We start from the raw sequence: 16603 nt of genomic DNA, 5'->3' as shown, positions 1-16603 counted from the left end.
GCCATTTGAACCATTTTTGAACACTGTTCACTTTTGTATCATGTCACTCGGTAAAGGACGTAGCTTGCAGATTGGCCTCTTGAAAACCCCTTGCGGTGTGCGAATAGTGGCCCCTTGCACCGTTCCCTCGCTCCCAGGATGTACTCCTTCAATGACGGCCAGCTTTCAAAATAAAAGTTGGCAGGTTATCTTATCTTACTATGATCAAGGCACCAATGCACCAGGTTGCACATTCTGACTAGGTCTGCTGCTGCAGATGATGCAGGTAGTCGGATGACTAGTGCCACCCAAAGATCTGGAAGCCTTACTGCAGTAGTTCCCATCTTGTGAGCAAGCTCAGGTTGGTTGTACTTAGATCTGGCTGAGGGATGCTTGTGATTGCAGTTCCAATCAGGCAATGACCTGGGGTGAGGGCTTGGGGATCAGTAGGATCGCAAAATAGTGGTGTGAGAGAACGAGGGTTCAAGCAAGCCTCAATCTGGCAAGTCAGGATTGTCAGCTTTTTTGAAAGTTGGACATACGCTTCCCATCATTCGCTGTGAGTGGTAATTGAAGGACTTCACTCCAGCTTCCCATACTCCGCCAAAGTTTGGTGACGCAGGAGGAACGAAGTGCCAATCGGTGGCTTCTTTGTGCATAAAGCTTTCCACCTGTGTCTGCTGATAACGACTGCTGACAGCAGCTTGAAACTCGTGAAGTTCGGGATTAGCTTCGTGAAACAAATCTTCTGAGAGCCGACAGGAATGCTTCAGTTGTTATCTTCCCAACTACCTCCAAAGCACTGCTCGTGTAGCCAAGCATAGAAACAGGGCAACGGAGCACTTTTCCTTTAATTTGGATCTCTGTGAGCCTGCTTTCACATAGAATTGTCCTGTGCAATCAAACCCACAATTGAAGAAAGGCCTCACAGCTTCTACACGTGGGCGTGGCAGGTCTCCCACGAGCTGTTATTCATTTAATCGCTGCCAAGTCAAGCACTGATGCAGAGCACGCCGGATTGCATTTTGTCTGTTAGCTATCCAGTATTGCTTTCTGAGAGACGTAAGCAACAGTTGACACCCAGCATGGGAAAGACGACGATGTCCACTTTCCACTATTAGTCGTGTGAGATAATCCTTAGGTGGCAGTACGAGTTGATGCTTCTCCTCAGATCAGCATTTTGTAGCCTACCTCCAACCTGTAGCAGTCTCATGTCAATGAGGATAGGATGCGGTGATTTGAGCTTGCCATTTTTATCCACTAGCTTTATGGTCTTCAACTGATGGATTGCCGTTGCATATGTATCTTCTTGTGCTATCCTGAAGCACTGTAGAAAAGTGTCCTGCATTCATTGCAAGACAATTCGGCAGTTTCCTTTGCAGTTTTGGAGCTATTAATGAATCTAAGACAGTATGCCATTCCCTGCTATAATCATGACAACTTTGAGAATCGACAGATGATACTACCTTGCATTGCTCTGCTGATGTGACAGAGGACTTAAGCCAATTCTTCTGGCAGCTCCCGGGCTGCAGAATCACTGGAGGTGTCTATCAAAGGCCATCACTGCAGTTCCTTCTCTAAATCCTCACACGAACGAAAAAATGGCTGACATCGAAATAAGTGTCCAAGGAATAGAAAAGCAACTGAAATCACTCAACAGAGGAAAGCCCACTGGACCTAACGGGATACCAATTCGATTCTACACAGAGTATGCGAAAGAACTTGCCCCGCTTCTAACAGCCGTGTACCGCAAGTCTCTAGAGGAACGGAAGGATCCAAATGATTGGAAAAGAGCACAGGTAGTCCCAGTTTTCAAGAAGGGTCGTCGAGCAGATGCGCAAAACTATAGGCCTATATCTCTGACATCGATCTGTTGTAGAATTTTAGAACATGGTTTTTGCTTGTGTATCATGTCATTTCTGGAAACCCATAATCTACTCTGTAGGAATCAATGTGGATTCCGGAAACAGCGATCGCGTGAGACCCAACTCGCTTTATTTGTTTATGAGACCCAGAAAATATTAGATACAGGCTACCAGGTAGATGCCACTTTCCTTGACTTCCAGAAGGCATTCGATACAGTTCCGCACTGTCGCCTGATAAGCAAAGTAAGACCAGCTGTGTGGCCGGATTGAAGAGTTTTTAGCAAACAGAACACAGCATGTTGTTCTCTGGAGAGACGTCTACAGACGTTAAAGTAACCTCTGGCGTGCCACAGAGGAGTGTTATGGGACCATTACTTTTCACAAAATATATAAATGACCTAGTAGATAGTGTCGGAAGTTCCATGCGGCTTTCGCGGATGATGCTGTAGTATACAGAGAAGTTGCAGCTTTAGAAAATTGCAGCGAAATGCAGAAAGATCTGCAGCAGGTAGGCACTTGGTGCAGGGAGTGGCAAGTGACCCTTAACATAGACAAATGTAATGTATTGCAAATACATAGAAAGAAGGATCCTTTATTGTATGATTATATGACAGTGGAACAAACACTGGCAGCAGTTACTTCTGTAAAATATCTGGGAGTATGCGTGCGGAGCGATTTGAAGTGGAATGATCATATAAAATAAGCTGTTGGTAAGGCGGGTGCCAGGTTGAGATTCATTGGGAGAGTCCTTAGAAAATGTAGTCCATCAACAAAGGAGGTGGCTTACAAAACACTCGTTCGACCTATACTTTAGTATTGCTCATCAGTGTGGGATCCGTACCAGCTCGGGTTGACAGAGGAGATCCAAAGAAGAATGGCGCGTTTCGTCACAGGGTTATTTGGTAAGCGTGACAGCGTTACGGAGACGTTTAGCAAACTCAAGTGGCAGACTCTGCAAGAGAGGTGCTCTGCAAGAGAGGTGCTCTGCATCGCGGTGTAGCTTGCTGTCCAGGTTTAGAAAGGGTGCGTTTCTGGATGAGGTATTGATATATTGCTTCCCCCTACTTATAACTCCCGGGGAGATCACGAATGTAAAATTAGAGATTCAAGTGTGCACGGAGGCTTTCCAGCAGTCGTTCTTCCCGCAAACCATACACGACTGGAACAGGAAAGGGAGGTAATGACAGTGGCACGTAAAGTGCCCTCTGCCATACACCGTTCGGTGGCTTGCGTAATATAAATGTAGATGTAGATGAAATTACGTCTTCCTTAAGCCAAGCTGGTCCTTCCCACCACAGGCTGTTTTCTTGCAGGTATGCAGGAAACACTCCTCGTGTAGTTTGCTATATCTCAGTGACACAGTTCCCCACAAATGTCTTCCAATGTGTGGGTGGAGATGCGAGCCATGCCAGTTCAATGGATGACTCAGTCCACCTGCTGTGTTAGTTGAAATAGGAAGAGAGCACCACAGGGTTCCAGGCCAGGTAAGGACAACTTTTTCGATGGAGATACTGTGATTCCATGATGATTAGTTGATTGTACATAAATACAACAGCCTTAGGCCTTCTCTGAAGCATTGCAGAATCTGTGCAGTTCAATGCTGACAGGTTTTCCTTCTGTAATGGCTACAAGCAACATGAATATTATCTATCATACAAACCTCTCTGTATAGTGTCTGCCACATGCAATTCAGCTCTTGAGGCAAGGGTTCATCCCATATTAACTGAAGCTGCCACAGATGTAAAAAGATTTAGAATGTGATAACAATGGGACTAATTAATCTCAGAGGATCAAAAGTAGATAGCCAGTACAATGGGTTTTGTGAAGCTGTGGACCTTACACGCTGGCTTGACATTATTAACAATTTGGAACTGATCAGCAGCTGGGTGCCAGAGTAAACCTAAAGCTTTAATATCCTTGTTGTTATCAAGCCGTAAGGGTACTTGTGTCTCTCTTAATACTGAAGGGATATTCTCGAAGAATTCCATACTGTTACTGGACCACTTCCGTAATGAGAAACGATCTTTCTTCAAAAGCTTCGCGACACCTTGCTGGACTTTGATTTCAGTCTCTACTGTATCGCAACCTGAGATACAATCGTCCACATAGAAGTCATTAGCAAGAATGTTTGCTGCCTTGTTACATCTGCCCTCTTCATGAGCTAATTGTGACAGACATCGTACTGCAAGAAAACATGTACAGGCCATTCTGTATGTGACTGTCTTTAACTGATATTCCTGCAGTGGTGCAGATGTCTTACTCCTCCACAGTATTCTTTGATAGGCGCGATCTTCATCTGCTACCAGAACTTGTCGATACATCTTCTCTCTGTCAGCCATGAAGGCAATGCGATGCATGTGGAAGTGTAATATTATGGAGCACAAATCTGATTGAATCGTTGGTCCAACCATCAACAAACTGTTTAGGGGCAAATTAGAGCTTGTTTTGGCCAAACAATCAAAAACTACTTGTGTTTTGGTACTCGAGTTGGCTTCCTTAAGAACTACATGGTGTTGCATGTAGTATGAAATGGCAGCATGTGTAGCTACTGGTTCCATAGGTTCTAAGCCTTCATATTCCCTTATAAACTGCGTGTAACTTTCTTTAAGCTTCAGGTGTCTCGCCAGTGTCTGTTCAACTTGAGAGAAGCGTTTTGCTGCAGTGTTGAAAGATCCACCTAATTTACTTGGCTCTTGGCGAAATGGAAGATGGACAATGAACCTGCCTGCGGAATCTTTTTTTGTGTGTTGCACGAAGTGTGCTTCACGTTGTTCTTCTTCTTTCATCATTACATCATGATTTAATTCTTCTATTTCCCAGAATTTCTTCAAGAGCATTTGAACTTCCATCTTCGTTTTTATGAAGCACGACACGACTGGCTGCCGTGACGAAATATTGTGCTCTACCGTTAGATACTGACCAGATATGAGCCAACCTAGTTCTTTCTCTTGAAGTACAGGATGATCAGCTCCTACAGAGATACTCCTTGATTTGTGACTGTATGGACAAAATTCTGCTCCTAGTGACACGTCGATCTTTTCAGGTGACCAAAACTCTGGATCAGTGTGTTGTACATGTGGCAAGTGCCACGTACTGGGATCAATTATTTGTTCAGGCAAGGTATCGGTTATTGACAGATGACAAAGTCCCTTACACAGGAGCCCACTAGTATAGAGACAAGGTGTTTTGTATCGGAGCAGGTTGCACCTATTCCTTGAATCGGTATTCTGCCGTGCCAGCTTTGAAGTCTGAGGCATTGTGCACATGTTTCCGATATGAAGCATGACTGCGACCCAGAATCTAATAGAACACAAGTCTGCCATTTTTTAGTGATATCTTGCAACCTTATTCTCGGTGTCGCAAGGAGTACTTGTTTGCCTGGACTGGTCTTCAGTGAACAATAGCTCGATGTAGTTGATGGATGTTTGCCATTGTGTTTGTGTTGCATGTCACCTGTACACTCCTTGCTTGGTGCATCTTGTGTCCATTGTGATTCTGCATGTAACAACGTGTGGTGCCATTTACCATAGGTATGACAGGTAATGGAGTTGCACTGAAAAGCCCTGTGACCATTCTTCAGACAGTTGTAGCTCAAGTTGTTGCGCATCACAACAGCCTTGCATTCTCTACACGTGGCTTGTCTGAATTTGCTGCACTTGTGCAGTGTATGAGGCTAGTAGACATGACACATGCAGTACCTGTAGCAATGGATGTCTGTTTTGAATGCTCAAACTGCTTGGTCTTGACCACATTCTGATGTTTATTAACTGTTGTGCTGTGACAATGTGGTGCATTCTTGAGACAGGCACAAGTTTCTTTATGTTGGAAAGCTACTCGAACTCAAGACTGCCTTCAAACTCGGTTCTTATAGAATGTTCAACCCTTTCTATAAAGAGCTGTGATGTAATTATGTCTTGCCAAGAGATATCTAGCTGCAATGCCATCAGTGCATGCACAGTGCTTAAAGCTTCGTTTAGTAGTGCACGAAGTTCACTTGAACATGGCTTTGTCATTGCCGGTAGCATTAGCAGTTTCTTTAACTGTGCTGATGCAATCAGTCAAGGATTATTGTATCTATTATGGACCAAATCAAAGGCTACCTTAAAGTTAGTATTGGTCACTGGGGGATGACAATTACACTGTGTGCTTCACCTGTTAATGAACTCAGCAAATGATGGTACTTAGCAATGTCCTCTAGTTCCTCATTGTTTACGACGAGACTCACAAATGTGTTATGAAAATGTCGGAATTGCGTTACATCACCGTTAGATGATGTCAGTTTTGTGGTGGGCAGCTGGATGCTATGTTTTGATACACTCAAGGGAGACCAGCATCTGACAAGACCTTGTCAACTGCGTTTTTGTGATTCACCTGAATCGCTCTCATTTTTCTCAAAACCTTGAAGATTATATTTTCGAAAGTTTCTCTGTCCTCATGCTGTGATTGCGCATCTTCGTACTTCTCCACGATCTTTGGCAACCGTTCTAGCCTGACAATAATGTCCAAAGTGTCTGATTTGCCTGTTACATCGAATTTGTTTGCAAACAACCATGTGAGGCTTGCTTTCACCACCGAGTGTGTGGTTACAAGTTTCTTTCTTAATACTTCGTCCATCATGGAAATCAAGTGGTGGCAGGCAACAGTAGAAACAGCAGTTACAGTGAGTGCGAATTACAGGAAGCAGGTCAGCCTGACCAGGTACTTAACTTTCAGATGTGTCATCTCCGTTGACACTCGTCGCTGCTGTTCCACCAATGGATGACTGTTGCCGCATATTACTTCATGGAATCCATCACAATCCGCAGACGAAAACATAAAAGTATCAGAGGACAATGAATTGAAGAGGACTGTTTAATGGTTCGAATCCATTCAGATTGTAATGAAACACAAGAGTTGAGATAATCACTTACTATTCATAGGTAAGTTAACGACCAAAACATACATCTTTGCCATTTACATGGCGCATGCGGCCATGAATAAGGACAGTCACCCGACTGACAGCCCGTTCACCACTGCCAAATCTCTCCCTCTCCGCAGCGAGTGTACCGTTAGATGCCCTTGGAGGGATGGCCTACTGACAACTGTCACCCGTGTACAAATACCTCCGGAGAGGGCAGCACTGTTCAGAGTCTCAGTCAAATGTAACGACTGAACATATGCTTTTCAATAAGTCCTTTAATCCAAAAGTACTTACATTATATCAGAATGTTATGCATTATTAGTTAACATTTTCAACTCTGCAACTGTACTGCTACTGTGTGTATAATGTTTTATATGCTTCATACTGATTATTCAAAAGGATCGCAATGAAGTTATAATCTAAGATTTTGTAAATTAAGTGGTAGCAAATAAAATGTTGCATTGGTTTAGTTCTTTTTAAGAAACAGTGTGGATCATAATGTAATTCAGAAAATGACATATCACCATCTACATAATGAGAAATTACAGTGTGTTTCCACACGATTGGGACTAGCCTATTATTACAATGCCTGCCTTATATTAAAAACTTACCATCTTATCTTAATGAACAGACAGAAATAGTCGTTCTTCCAGATGATACAAGTATTTTTGTTAAGTTGAACAATATTAATGTGAAAGTTATTGTGTGGTTTTTGAGAGAGAGAGAGAGAGAGAGAGAGAGAGAGAGAGAGAGAGAGAGAGGGGGGGGGGGGGGGGGGGAGGGCAATAATCTTTTATTGTCTCATAAACATCTAAAGCAGGAGTGAAAAGCAATGTCTGTGGGCTCAACAGCATATTTTTACGAGAACACAAAGACTGCAAGTCTTTCCACATCGTAATCTGACTGCACATGTTTACGAACATGACAGCATTAATGTTTATGTACGAGGCTCAGTCCAAAAGAAATGCACACTATTTTTTTTTAATCCATCTTTTATTCTACATGTTTGAAAGTTTTGCAGTGTGTAGATACATCCTTTAGGAACAATATTTTCATTTCTCCACATAATTTCCATCCCTCTCAACTGCCTTATGCCATCTTGGAACCAGCGCCTGTATACCCGCACGGTAAAATTCTGGACCAACCTGTTGGAGCCACTGTTTGGCAGCGTGCACAAGGGAGTCATCATCTTCAAACCTTATTCCACAAAGAGAGTCTTTCAGTTTCCCAAAGAGATGATAGTCACATGGAGCCAGGTCAGGACTGTAAGGCAGGTGTTTCAGTGTTGTACATCCGAGTTTTGTGATCGCTTCCATGGGTTTTTGACTGACATGTGGCTGTGCACTGTTGTGCAACAGCAAAACATCCTGCTTTTGCTGATGTGGTCAAACACGAGTCAGTCAAGCTTGAAGTTTCTTCAGTGTCGTCACTAATGCATCAGATTTTATGGTGGTTCCACTTGGCACGATGTCCACAAGCAAGAGTCCTTCGGAATCGAAAAACACCGTAGCCGTAACTTTTCCAGCAGAAGGTGTTGTTTTGAATTTTTTTTTCTTTGGTGAATTTGCATGATGCCACTCCATTGATTGCCTCTTCATCTCTGGTGAAAAATGATGGAGCCATGTTTCATCACATGTCACAATTCTTCCAAGAAATTCATCTCCACCATTCTCGTACTGTTCCAAAAGTTCGCTGCATACTGTTTTTCTTGTTTCTTTGTTAGCCACTGTCAACATACCGGGAACCCACCTGGCACAAACCTTTTTTAACGCCAACACTTTCAGTATTCTGCAAACACTTCCTTCCCCTATCCCAACGTAGCCTGACAATTTGTTCACTGTGATGCGTCTGTCAGCAGTCACCAATTCGTTAACTCTCTGCACATTGCCTGGAGTGTGTGCAGTATGAGGCCTGCCACTGCGAGGTCAATCCTCAATATTGCCGTACCCGCTTTCTCATCACGTAACCTGCTTGCCCACCGACTAACTGTACTGCGATCGACAGCAGGATCTCCATACACTTTTTTCAACCTCTTGTGGATGTTTCCCACGCTGCTCGTTTTCACAGTACAGGAATTCTATGACAGCACATTGCTTCTGACGAACGTCAAGTGTAGCAGCCATCTTGAAGACATGCTGTGACAGCACCACTCACGGGAAAAGGTTGAACTAAGTTTGAAAACAAGCAGGAAGGGTGTATCTACACAATGTAAAACTTTTACACATGCAGAATGAAAACTGTATTTTTACAAAAATAGTGTGCACTTCTTTTGGAGTGACCCTCATACATTCTTCTGCTAGTGAAATACATAATTTCATACTTCATCTCTCAAATGCCCACCATTAATTTTGTGAATGAATATCTTCAACAATGAACAATTCAGTTCATGAAATGGTCAACATGATTTCTTAATCTGAATTCCAAACACCATACCTGGGATATTTTTAGAAGCTATGTTGCTGCTCACAGTTCTCTCCAGACAATTGCCGTGCTGAGAGAAGTCTTCTAAATAGAATGTCATTCTTATTCTATTAAGAGAATGAAAGAGAACTGCCCATAACTGCATGTGCTCTGTAGTTTGTACAATAGTAAACTGACATGCCCATTACATACGTAATGTAAGTCTGAGCATAAATCATCTGGCACTGAGCTTGCATATTCCATTCATGCTACAACATATTTTACATTGTGGCTAATTTCATCAGAATCAATGTAATGCTTATAACATTATCTGGATGTTCGCTATTTTTCCTGGATTTATGGAAGTCCTAGCACTGAAAACTGCCACTTTTGCTACATTCTAAGAAATTTGTGTCTTACGTACATTTACTTCACATTCTGACGACACATTTGCCTTACGAACTAATAATGAACTGAAGTCTCAATTTCTGCCATAAATCAAATGCCTTTTCTTCAGCTACATTTAATTAGTCCTGCTAGCGATTTCTTAGCATATTCCTTGATACATGAGCTAAGGCCTGTATCAGTTATACACAAAGAGCTTGTTAGGTCCATACACAGAGGTTCAACGAGTCTGCAGAAAACCATTTCCTGTATTCTAAGAAATTTATATCTTTTTCCGTCTTAGTTTGGAATTGTCAACTAAAGGGCCATCTTAAGATCATACACCTTAATACTGGTTTAAACTGTCCCACTGCCCCCCCCCCCCCTCCTGAACTAGTCACCAAACAGTTAATACATGCATGTTGACAGATACCATCCTCACATGAATAAAACATATCTACGGTGTACTGATGACACTGAGGCTCCCTCATTTCTGGAGAAAGAAATGCTGTTACTTCGCTTACTTCAAAATACAACTTTAAATTAACACATTCAAACTGATTTGAAAACTAGGCCTAACCAACCATATCTGATCAATACCCCAAGCAAGAAGTGCTGACATCTCCTTACTTCAGTGACCACACTTGGAAACTGGCCAGTTACAGGGTGAGCTACAGTTCAATATGGACTTCAAACAATGGTGCAAAATTTTTCACAAATGTGATGCACCATCAGAAATGAAAGAAGCATTAAGCAACAGAAAAAATCCTATGATCAACAAAGAGGGCTCTAGAGAAAGAGAGGTATCTCAAAAGGTAATGACACGTCAGTTCTGCTATATGTGTGTGGCCATAAATCAATAGCTATATGTGACAACTGTCTTTCCAAATTTTTGTTTACAGGTTCCATCTCAGAATTTCATTTGTTCTTGTGCACAGCTAAGCTACATTTTCACTGTTTTCGGTCCATGAGGAAATTATTCTGACTTAACATGTGACTGCACTGCTGGTGTGACTGCACTGCTGGCAACTGATAGGAAGTGGGTACGTGTTTCATTTATTAAGACTGCTCAAATTCACTGACTGCATTTAAGTCCTCTATGTGTACCCTCAACATCAGTAATTTATTACTGTTGTCTTCCACAATACTGCATAAACTTCAATCTTTTAGTCTAATAATTAATCTTGCTTTAGTAAGAAGGATGCGGCAACTAGAAAACTGTTTACTTATAACAAGATCATTTCAGTATTAGCAACAATATCAGCTGATAATGTTCGAATTTTTTATTGGATATATTTATAAAAAAGTACAAGAGTGATTTCCAGTTTGCTTTATTTAGATTTTCTGGAATTACTCTTCACAAATTGATCTTTGGTTTTTTCTCTGGTGGTGGCTTCATGTTTCGCTGACTATCTGGTTTCTCCTGTTTAATTTCACGAGGTTCAGCTTTCACTTCTTCTGCAAACACAAGACCAAATTAAAAAAAAATTATAACACAGCATACTACATTTTAATGTATAACACGATTTGACATTAAGCATTATTTTACCAATTGCTGGTTTCTGTTGAGGAATGACTTGAACTGGGAACTTTCGTGTGAGTTCTGCCAGCAACATATCCACTCTTTGTCTCTGGAACAATGAGCTCGGCTCTTCCCTTTGAGTCTCCTTTTTTGATGCAGTCCTTTCTGACGGTTTGCGTTCTTTTAGATCCCATGAATACCCTTTAGAAGGGTGATATCGAGAATAAGAGTTTGATTCTTCAAATGCAGATTGTAGATGATGTATTGTTGACATCTAGGAGAAAGAAAAAAAAAGAACATCATAGTTCCATATTTAATACACTTATCCTTAATAAACAGATTCCAAAGCCTCTTTGCAGAGGATTGCCAGGTTGACAGCCTTCAACTGATTAATATTAAATTCACACACATGTTATGTGAGAAATGATATGAATAAATAATAATATAAAACTATTGTGAAAAGCTTTGTAAAGTATGCACCAACAGTGTATTTAATAGATAAAGTGAAATTATTTTGTCTCTGTCTAGTTATGCGTACTCTTCACTTCATTCTATAATTCTCACTTCTCATTTTAGAAAGTAATTTTTTGAATACTTCATACAATGCCTATTGAGACGCAAGGTATAGGGACAAATGGCACAAACTGCATACACATGAGTGAATTTAATGTCCCTAAGATGATGGCTTGTGAGTATATATTAGTTGTTACTTTACATCAGGAAACTTCACATATTCTTTTCGGATCATCTATGTTTTTCATAGCAAGCAGTCATATCCTGTGTACCATTAAGCACCAAAAAAAAAAAAAAAAAAAAAAAAACAGCCAACATGTCACATAATAGGTAAACATCAAGGAAGATATAATAACAGAAAACTGTCCATGTCTGTTTACACACCTTACATATGCTTGTAGTATAAATCAAATATGATAGAGATTGAAAATATGTGCATGCCTGTTTGAAAATGGCCTAAAGCCAAAAATGGGTCAATAGGGGTTAACTTACAAGTTTTCCTGACACTTAAGCCTTAGAAGAGGAAAATGATTATGTCTGTTCTGGCATAAACACAAACACTGGAACAAAGATGAAGAACACAAGAGAAGAGAAGGCAGTGAAACAATGTTGGCCAATGGTGCACTGATTAGGACCACACCATGACAGGAACGGCCTCTACAAGAGGAGAATATAAACGCCGCTCCAGCCAGCCTTGGCCGCTCAGGATCGGCTCAGTATTGGGACAGTATTCAAAGAGTATTAGCACGGCCTAGCAGAGAGTGCTATGGCAGCAATTATTAGTGATCCACAAGCAGTGTGACAAACTTGCATGAACACTGTATATAGCAACTAGGACCCTGATTTATATTGTATGTCACCCATCACTTGGGACACATTCTTATAAATACAAGTTCAGTATTGTCAGTCTTCTTTTTTGTAATAAAAACTATTAACCTGATTCACTTGAATTGTTGTACAGCACTCCGAGAACGCAACATCCTTTAGGCACCCTATATGAGACAAGTGGGCAGGACCCCACAATGTCTTTCACCAATTTTCTGGCTATAGCTATTACATGTTCCATTTCAGTCCACTTTCTTATCTGAGATTGCCCAAGGCCCTGTAAAACTTGAGGAGGTAAGTTCCACCTGCTCCTTATGTATTGTGGCTAAGATATTTTATAAGACCGAGAGTTTTTAGTGACAATCTTTTCATGTCCCTAATTGTGGCAACCATATAAATTGAGGGTCAAATGTGAGACCTAGAAACCTCACTGTGCCTTGAAATAACAATAGAAAAGAACGGGAACAGTTTAAAGGGATGCAATTTTAACCTTCCTTCTATACAAAATATTTTTAAGAATAAAGTGCACACACCTCTCATTGGAGGTATTAAAACACATCTTCTCCGCCTAGTTATCCAACCATTGAATAGTCAGTTGCAATGGACTAATTGCTGTTGGAAGGCTCGAGGAGAAACAAAAGACAGAGAAATCATCAATAAATAAGGAACACTTGACAGGATGTTTAAGAACAGATGTGATACTATTAATAGCTACAGCAAAGACAGTCACACTTAAAACGTGACTTGAGGGACAAGGTTTTCCTGTTCTAATTGATCAGCGGTGACGCCACTGACTTGATATCCAAAATAGTGTGATGATAAGGACCATATAAAGATAGAAGAAATTCTCTAAAACCCATTCAAGGAACTGCCTGAGGGTATCATGTTCCCAAGCAGTATCATAGGTCTTGTTGATGTCAAAACATATACCCACTACATGACACAGGAAAACCTGCTGTATAGCCACTCCCATGAGAACCAGTTTACCAAAGGTGGAGCAATATCTCCTGGATCCACACTGTAAGGGACTAAGGAACTGCCTGGATTCTAAGATCCAGACAAAGCACCAATTGACCATCTGCTCCAAGATCTTTCCCACACAGCTAGTGAAGGCAACACTTTGATAAATACTCCCAGGTTTTGAAAGTGGAATTGAAACTGCCTTTTGCCAAGAGCTGTGAAAGTGTTCTGGTGCCAAAATGAGGTTAAAAAGGGCAAGGAGGAGTTGTTTGCTCCATTGTGTGAGGTGACATAACATACACCTCTCATTGGAGGTATTAAAACACATCTTCTCTGCCTAGTTATCCAACCATTGAATAGTCAGTTGCAATGGACTAATTGCTGTTGGAAGGCTCAAGGAGAAACAAAAGACAGAGAAATCATCAACAAATAAGGAACACTTGACAGGATGTTTAAGAACAGATGTGATACTATTAATAGCTACAGCAAAGACAGTCACACTTAAAACATGGCTTGAGGGGCAAGGTTTTCCTGTTCTAATTGATCAGCGGTGACACCACGTCATGAGTCCTACCATGACCAGGTGATGTGTCATGAGCTGTAGACAATGCCGAAACCAGCCCCCACATGGTGAAGAGGCAGCTGTATTCATCATCTGCAAAGCAACTGAAGCCTCAAATGTCTCTCTCAAAAGCCACTATGTATTGTTGGAAAGCTGAATCTTGCCTAGCAGTGACAGTAACTGTGGGAAATACTGTGGGAAATAGGCCACTGTAATCTGGACAGTGTCTTACAGGTTGGTTGGAGACTTACATTCTGTATTACAGTAGTCACTGGGCACATCCCTCTTCTTCCACAAATCCTCCTAGTGTCTCCCATACGAATGTGGTTTTAGTGGAAGCATTCATGGTGGGCAGGAATTGCTTCCACAATCTTCTTTTGCTGTCTCTAATTATTCAGCAACATTTAATTCTCGCTACCTGAAAGGCAGTGAGGTCATCTGCAGATGGCCAGCACCTGGAACTATGGAGAACCACTCGCCTGGTCCTGACTGCAGGACAGCATTTGTTTTTCCACCATGCAACAGGCTGCCTTTTCAATTGGCATAAAGACAGCAGAATGGATGCTTCAGGAGCATGGTGGATCATTTGGGTAATATGATTCACCCATCCCTGTGATAGTCTTCAAATGCAGTAAGTTGGCTGAAAGTTTCAGCCTGCCCCACCCATTGTGGTGGCTATCTTCTGAACACCACTCTGTCTGGAAGGTGAATCCAGATTGGGAAGTGATCACAGTGTGCAAGACATCGACCACTTCCCACTGAGCAGTGTTTGTAAGGGCTGGAGAGCATACTGAGAGATAGGTAGCAGTTAATGACCCTGTTTTAGAGCTGAAGTTCGTGCTCTGCACCATGTTCAATAAACACTTACATAAGGACATGAGAAGGCTCTCAACTGCTCTACCTCTAGGAAAGGTGACTGCAGAGCTCCAAAGCACAATGAATGCACTAAAATCACCACAGAGAAAAGAAGCTGTGGAGGATGGGGGGAGGGAGATGAGTATGGAGGTCATGGAGAGTACTTTATCTAGCACCTCAGGTGGGGGCTGGTAGAGGGAACATATGGTCAGCCTATGATATACATGCTCTTCTACAGCGATTGTTTGTATACCAGTTGTGAGGGAGAGGAGTGAGGAGTGGAAGGAGATGCTTCTGAAAATAGCCACTCCGCCTTTAGCTCTCTCTCAACAAACGTCAATTTCTTAATTTGTAACTCTTCAGGCTTTCCCGACGATCTAATGACATCTTGGGTTGTCGGGTGTTCTGCCGGATATTTTTTTTTATTTATTTACTTTTAATAATGTTGCCACACAGCTCAGAGGAACTAGAGAATTTAAAATGCTTTTAGGAGATGTATACACACTGGTCCACCCAGAGTTAATAGGAGTATTTCCTCTATATGTGTCCTGAATCCATTCAGGATCTGCTATGAAAGCCATCTTAACGGTGATGTTATCCTCAGTCTTTCTCCCTGTTGCTCCTCCGTAGTGGAGAGGTTTCAGGGGGTGGGTGTTCAACTTGAAGGACTCTCTGGTTACCTCAGGCAGATGTCAATAACATCGATGGTATGGTCGTTGTTGGATCCATCAGACAGGGCAAAGGTCAAGGACGCAGCCAGGATTTTGTGAAAAAGGGAGGGGGGGGGGGGGGAGTCCAATTTGCTAAAGACGACCTTAAAAAGGCTCGTGTTTTCCATTTTATTCTGAAAAAAATTATTTGTTTAAGGTACATAATTTCCTTTCAGGCGGGCCTTCATACAAATAGCATTTGGCCTATAAAATTAAGCAGAAAAGCTTTTCTTAAAAAAAAAAACTATAAAATGTATTATCAGCACACAAATACACATTTAAATATTTCTTAATTTGACAATATGATAACTGCACTCTACCACTGAACGCTGAATGAATTGAAATTCAAATATAATTTATTGCCTTAAAGAGAGAAGAAGAAGAAGAAGAGAGCGCAGTTTTCTCATATAAGGTTCAGTATCGCAGAGCAGAATAATCTTAAGGCTGGGTTGAATAACTTATAAAGTTAAACGGGTTCTGTTCTTTTTTTGACAATAGGTATCTTTCTCCTACTGCAACCTTGTATTTAAATTTACAACTTAACAGAAAGCAAGTCAGAATTTATTCAACACATCAAAGCATACAATGTTCCTCATTTCAAACTCAAATTTTAGTAAAGTATATTTCATTTCATTACAATCATTCAATTTTCTTAAGTGATCATAAACTTGTTTTAAACTTATTATTTCAACAGTCACCTTGAAACTGTAGCAACCACATTATTTAACACACAAATACCATGAGCTATACTTCTGTGATCTTAACACTGATTCAGGCATTAATTTCAACTAGACCTCTAATGTATGCGATCTCATAAATGAGTTGTATATATCCATGATAATATGGTTATACATTCTTTGATGCTAATAAACTCCTCTATGAAGAACAACATACATTGTCGTTTGTATGTCATTTGTTTACAAATGCATTAGAGTTGTGACAATTGGACTCCTAACATCATTCTTGTAGTAAAACATGAAGACATGACATAATGCCCTTCCACAAGTGAGCTATCTATATGCACAGATATATAGTACAAAATGACGATGCAATTTGCTTTCCAATGTACATACGGCTTTTAGTGCCAGCAGTCTCTGAAGAGATATTCGGTATGCCTTTGATACAACT

At 41.1% G+C, this 16603-nt stretch overlaps 2 protein-coding genes across 4 annotated transcripts in view; both read right to left on the bottom strand.

Moving 5' to 3' along the window:
• Positions 1-473: 473 nt before the first annotated feature.
• LOC124787372 lies at positions 474-5638 on the bottom strand. Its single transcript, XM_047254338.1, has 7 exons — positions 5543-5638; positions 5189-5499; positions 3656-5144; positions 3505-3573; positions 1178-1306; positions 772-944; positions 474-669 (listed from the first exon to the last, which is right to left on the bottom strand). Exons 1-7 carry the CDS (start codon positions 5636-5638, stop codon positions 474-476), a joined length of 2463 nt encoding a protein of 820 aa, XP_047110294.1.
• Positions 5639-10788: 5150 nt separating this feature from the next.
• LOC124710688 (mediator of RNA polymerase II transcription subunit 6) overlaps positions 10789-16603 on the bottom strand; it is a 33292-nt gene continuing 27477 nt past the window's right edge. For 2 of the 3 annotated variants that reach the window (XM_047240947.1, XM_047240946.1), the window contains 2 exons: positions 11078-11324; positions 10789-10986 (listed from right to left, as the gene is read on the bottom strand). In XM_047240947.1, the coding sequence (XP_047096903.1) occupies positions 10886-10986; positions 11078-11324 (348 nt within the window). In that variant the 3' untranslated portion in view covers positions 10789-10885. The remainder of the gene's footprint in view (positions 10987-11077; positions 11325-16603) is intronic. The other variant, XM_047240948.1, reaches the window with a different exon arrangement.

The sequence above is a fragment of the Schistocerca piceifrons genome, chromosome 1 (genome assembly GCF_021461385.2).
Source record: "Schistocerca piceifrons isolate TAMUIC-IGC-003096 chromosome 1, iqSchPice1.1, whole genome shotgun sequence".
Taxonomy (NCBI): Eukaryota; Metazoa; Arthropoda; class Insecta; order Orthoptera; family Acrididae; genus Schistocerca; species Schistocerca piceifrons.
The sequence above is the reverse complement of the archived record's forward strand: the minus strand, read 5'-3'. Positions and strand labels throughout refer to the sequence as shown.